Raw genomic sequence first — 6,000 nt, forward strand, 5'->3', positions numbered from 1 at the left:
TAGAGATGCCTGTTGTGGGCAGTGTTTGGTCCCTGGCCTGAATATAGTGAATTTTAACTAAATGTGATCTGGTCTGTTTTGTGAAATGATACCTGCTACTACCACCACCTAAACTGCAGCTTTGCAGAAGTCACCAGATAGGAGCCATTGTATTGGCAGGGGTTTGGGCCAGTCTTTTAGGGGAGGGAGCCCACCATGCTGGGACTGAGGCAAGAGTGACTAGGAAGGTTGTTTCCCGCAGATTGTGAGGGAGTGGGTAGGGCTTGGTGTAAGCAAATTAGGTAATGAGTGTGGGCACAAGACTGTTTTTTGCCGGTAGCTCTGTATTTATGCTGACAGGCAGGTAAGGTAAATGGTACCTGCCATTTCCTTTTTACCTGGAGGTCTCTCTCTGTCTCTCTCTCTCTCTCTCTCTCTGTCTCTCTCTCTCTCTCTCTCTCTGTCTCTCTCTCTGAATGCCCTCTCCCTGGAACATTCTCTGAGAGGAGCACCTAGCCTCCCTACAGTGTGCCCAAGGTGCTGTCTAGATTGGTTTTTGCATGCTCTGTGTCCACAGGCTGTTTGCCCTGCCTTCTTTCCCAGAACAGTCCCAGTGTCCCAGTCCCAGCTCTCCCAGAGCCAAGCATGCCAACCTTCAAAACTCCAGGCTTTAAGACCCACTGGTTTCAAGAACTCAAGAAATTCAGGCCCTCTCACTTTCCAAGCCAATTGCTGTAGGAATACATTTCTTGTATCCTCCCCTATGTGTTAGTCTCTCTCTTGATCTTCAGATGGTAACTTCCTCCCTACCATAATGCTATAATCCATTTTTCTCCCAAGCTGAGTTTTCGTACTTCCTACCTCCTTTGATGCGGCCTCTTCTCTACCTTCATTTGTGGAGGTTTTTTCTGTCACTTTTCAGGTTGATTTCTGGGGTATTTAGGATGATCGTTAGAGATACCAAGTCTGTATCATTGGGAACAAACTCTTAGGATAGATTCATACTTAATCTAAAGGCAAAGAAGTACCATCTCATTTTCTGATGGTTCTCTATAAAGAATATCACTTCTTACTAGACTTTATTTCATAGTGTGTCATTAATATTTTAAGATTATCCCTATTTAAGAGGACTTAGATTAATTATGATCTGACATAGGATTCCATTTGTTTTTAAAACAATACAGCTATACCAGAATGGTTAGTATGTTTGATACCCTATTATGAAACCTAATAATTTAAAATGATATTTGCCTCTTCCTATTCCACAAAGATGTTGTAGTGACAAAAAGAAGTAAAATATTGCAAATACAAATAGTATTTTGTTTTTCAAAATGATTTACCAGTTGTTCCAGTGGTTAGTGGGTTGGTTGGTCAGTTTTAGCAGTCCCTTTGTCCTCACTAAATTTTGATCCCAACTTTACTAATTTAATTTTGTATACACAGCCTGTTTTGGGCAACCATTTATTTTATAATAGTCCTTTCTATTTTAATATTGAAAAGAGTAGTCGTTCATCATTTCTCTTCCTTTTAAAAGCTTTTTTGCTTTTCTGAGTCATATTCATTTTTAAATTTTAAAAAATGAATGCAATATTAATGTGAAGAAACATATGATATTGCAGTGTAATTGTGAAATGTTGTCACATCAAAAAAGTAGAGAATAGAAAGTATGTGCCATAGGAATCTGTAGTTACACAAATCTGAAACTATATAATTAAAACAGTTTAAGGTGGTATAATACTTTGTGAGTGTATTTTTAGTAGTAATTATATTAGTAGTAATTTTTTTATTGCAAGCTCTACATTTCTGTAATAAAGTCTTACTGTGTATATAGTAGTCTCCCCTCACCCATGGAGCATACATTCCAAGACTCTAGTGAATGACTGAAACCACAAAGATAGTACCATATAGTACCCTCTATTTACTATTATTTTCTATGCATATGTACCTTTGGTAATATTTAATGTATAAATTAGGTACGTAAGAGATTAAAAATAACTGATAATAAAATAGAACAATTACAACAAATATAATAAGAGTTATTTGAGTGTGGTCTCTGTTTCTCAAAGTATCATTTTGTCCTATATTCACCCTTGTGATGATTTAAGATGATAAAATGCCTACATGATGACATGAAGTTAGCTGAATGATGAAGGCATTATTATGCAACATTAGACTACTGTTGACCTTCTGACCATAACGTCAAAAGGAGGATTCATCTGCTTCCACACTCTGGGAAATTGAAGTTGTGGATAAGGGATGACTACCATACCCAGCAACTAACAGAGGGGCCATCTCTTTTTCAGATTATGCTCTTGATATTTTTTACTTTTCCAATTTATAGTTTCATGATAACTTACAGAGTAGTTAACAGTATTTCATAGAAACTGATATATTGATTGGGGTAGATTTTTGTAGTCATTTGATAGATGTTTTTCAATAGCTTTTTAGTGATTTCAATGATATTTAAGTAGAGTAAATGTTAGAGATGACTAATAAACTGAGTCAGACATGAAGTTCTTAAGTGGCTATAGTTTTATATGACTTATAGAGAAATATGTCATTGTAAACTTGAGGGTGGTTTGTAAACATTTATTAGTTTGGGAAGATGATTGAGAGTGTTCACATCAGTCCTGACTCTGGCATTTCAAGTCAGACATGAGTTGTTCTACTTAAACCTTTCTTATATCTGAATAATGTACAAATTTGTTTATTAGTTTAAAATGATAATCTTTTTATTATCTTCTTTTCTAAGTATTCATAGTTTAAAAATACAAGCTTATGATTTTTATCAATTAAATGTTTCATAAACTTTTTTAAATATCACTTAGTTAATAAACCATGCTTTGAAAGAACTAATGGAAATAGAAGAAGTGAGTGAAAATGTATTACAAGTTCACCTAAATGGTAAGTATGTCATTATTTTGCCATTGTAAATCATATAAGCCATGTGAACTTTTTATAATATAAAACCTAATTTACTTATAATTTTTAAAGGTGGATAATATATTTTAAAAACTTGGTCCATATTTAACAACTTTCACTTTAAAATATCATATGCAATATTTTTAGAAACAAAAAAAAATAATACTATATAAAGGAGACACATAAGGACTCTTGTTTTTGTCTTTCTTTTCTTAAAATAAAAGAACCCCAAGGTAGATAGTGTTTTGAGTCTACCAAATGTCTTCATTGCTGTGTTTCAAAAAAGAAGTAATGTAAACTAACAGGCTTTTGACTTTTCTTTCTAGTTAAATTTAAAAAGCATTAGAAAACTTACTTGACTGGAAAATAATCTGCTGTATCAAATAAATATTTCATTTTAATTAAATATTTTTAAATTGATTTTATTTCAGGACTGCTGCAGATCAATGACAAAATTGCCCTAAAGGAAATCACAAGGCAGTTAAATCTGGAAAATGTAGTTGGAGATAAAGTTTTTGTAAGTATCATTTATATTCTTTTATGAAATAGGCTTTAGTGTTTACATGGCATAGATATTTTTATATTTTTGGAAGGCTAGGGCAGGGTCAGAGATTCTAAATTAAAATCTGAAAGATTCTTGTCATAAAAAAGTATAATGTTCTAGGGTGCATTTATTCATATATTTATATTAGATTTTTTTAAAGTAGATCATACTATAAAGTAGTCAAGAAATCCATGTTTCTATAGATATTATATTATAAAATAGTCAAGAAATCCATGTTTCTGTAGATATTATCTGAGTTTGTTTTTTGACGTTAAGATAAATATCTTGATTCTCTATTCTTGAAAATAGAATAATATATTTTTTTAAGTACTATACCTTAGCAGTCTATTTTTAGTCTTCTGAGACTTGGGTAGGTAGGGGTAATGGAAAATATGGTGAATTTGAATCTATAAAAGGTGGATTTGAGTCTTGTCTTAAAACTATTGACTAGTTGGTGATCATGGCTGAGTATCTCTGAAGTTCAGATTTCCCATCTGTGTTAAGTGTGCATTATCTTCTTCACATATATATTCTGATGACAAAAAGAAGCATTAAACATAATTTATATTTTTAAAATGCTGGATTTATGATGTACTATAGAAATGTCTGTTATCTCTTACTATTAAAATGTGTCTTCAGAAACTTATTTATACCTCATTATTGTAACAGCTTGGAATCTCAGGATAGTGAACATCGGTAACTTAAATAAACCAGATCAGAAATGTTCTGGAACTTTTAGTAGTAAACTTTTTACCCAAACACTTGATTTATGGAGTTCAAGGGAAACATTAATTTACAGCTACCTTAACTTTCGTAATGAAATGACTACTTCTCCTACTGCTTACTCAATTAAAGTGGGTTGTATACATCCCAAGTTCATTTTCTGCTCACTGGTGATCATACAGTCCTATTACTCTATAAAGTATATATTCTTTTCTACAATGACATAGCCATAGTTGTAAGCCTCTTTAATAATTACTTATATAAAGTTGAGGCAATCATGTGTTATCCTTCCACACTGTCTGCAGGTTCATAATGCCCCTTCTATAAGTCTAATGTTTCTACTTCCTGTTCAGAATGTAATCTTGAATACAGTGGCATACCTGATCAAGAAGATTTACTATTAGGTAGGATCAGTTTGGCTTTTGGTTTGCAATTGATGTAGACTGATGTTTACGACTTTTTGTAAATGGACCCATTCATATTGGATTTACAGGAAATAATAAAAGACACTGTTGTTTATCATCCTGGTCATTATTGTTGTTATCGAATCACATAAAGAGAGTATTAGTTTAACTTCTACATTATATAGATCAGTGACCTGAGGCTCACAGAGCATATTTAGCTTACCTAAGGTCAGGACAAATGACCAAGGGTGGACATTAAGAACTTAAGTCACTTACCTGAACTCAGAGCCTTTCTGTTTTGATATGCTTACAGCAAATTTCTATATTCCTATAAGTGTATATGGAGATCCATATACAGTACATGTATTTGTATTCATAGAAGAATTTTCTTTTATGTGCATATGTGTTTATATAATGATAAACTTAATGTCAGGTTTAACTGTCTTTAAAAAAGAAGCAGGGTGGCATCCTGGTGGCTCATTTGGTTGGGCATCCAACTCTTGATTTTGGCTCAGGTCACAATCTCCTGATTTGTGGTGGTAAGTACCAAATCAGGCTCAGCACTGACAGTGCAGAGTCTGCTTGGGATTCATTCTCTCTCTCTCTCTCTCTCTTAAAAATAAATAAACTTTAGAAAAAAGACTAGCAACCTTTGAATAACTTTGACCACTGATTTGCCCACAGATTATGCTGGAGCCTTTATTTATATTATGGTAAATATCTCTTGCCGTACCTGCTTTGGAAGTACTGTTGATTTGACAACATACAATTTTTGTAAAAATGTGGAAGTTCTTAAAAACCTATTAGGCTATTTTGTATCAGTTCTCACAAAATTGAGAAACAAGTGGATTTCTTTTCTCTGATATGTCTTTGCAAATTCAAATTTTTTTTTTTTTACATTTCTTTATTTTTGAGAGACAGAGAGAGTGTAAACAGGGGAGGGGCAGAGAGAGAAAGAAACACAGAATCTGAAGCAGGCTTAAGGCTCTGAGCCCAATGGCAGGGTTCAAACCCACGAACCATGAGATCATGACCTGAGCCAAAGTCGGACACTCAACCGACTGAGCCACCCAGGCTCCCTGTCTTTGCAAATTTAAAGTTGGCTATTTTTTTAAATCAAAAAATCTGAATAAAGTAAAAATCAGTAACAAATGAAAAATATTTTAAAGAGCCTTTATTCATAAGCTAGAACATCTGGATAATGCATCTGCTACTCTGTAAATTTCTATGTAGAATATTTAAGTTTTATCTAAAAATGTTTTGGCTATATTCCAAGTAAACAGCCAAATTTGATATGATATATACACATTCTATGGTGTGTTCTTGAATAGGAAAAACAATTATAGTATGTAATATTTGAGGCAAATTTCTTCTCCAATTTCCTTTTGGATCTGATTTAAATTCATGGCCTTTTTTTTTTTTAAATTT

The 6,000-nt window shown here is 33.1% G+C and overlaps 1 protein-coding gene across 4 annotated transcripts in view; it reads left to right on the plus strand.

Moving 5' to 3' along the window:
- Positions 1-6,000, plus strand: part of ORC4 (origin recognition complex subunit 4) — an 85,599-nt gene that overhangs the window by 59,737 nt on the left and 19,862 nt on the right. For all 4 annotated transcript variants that reach the window (XM_029934626.1, XM_029934624.1, XM_029934627.1 and 1 more), the window contains 2 exons: positions 2,808-2,883; positions 3,333-3,418. In XM_029934626.1, the coding sequence (XP_029790486.1) occupies positions 2,808-2,883; positions 3,333-3,418 (162 nt within the window). The remainder of the gene's footprint in view (positions 1-2,807; positions 2,884-3,332; positions 3,419-6,000) is intronic.

The sequence above is a fragment of the Suricata suricatta genome, chromosome 3 (assembly GCF_006229205.1).
Source record: "Suricata suricatta isolate VVHF042 chromosome 3, meerkat_22Aug2017_6uvM2_HiC, whole genome shotgun sequence".
Lineage (NCBI taxonomy): Eukaryota > Metazoa > Chordata > Mammalia > Carnivora > Herpestidae > Suricata > Suricata suricatta.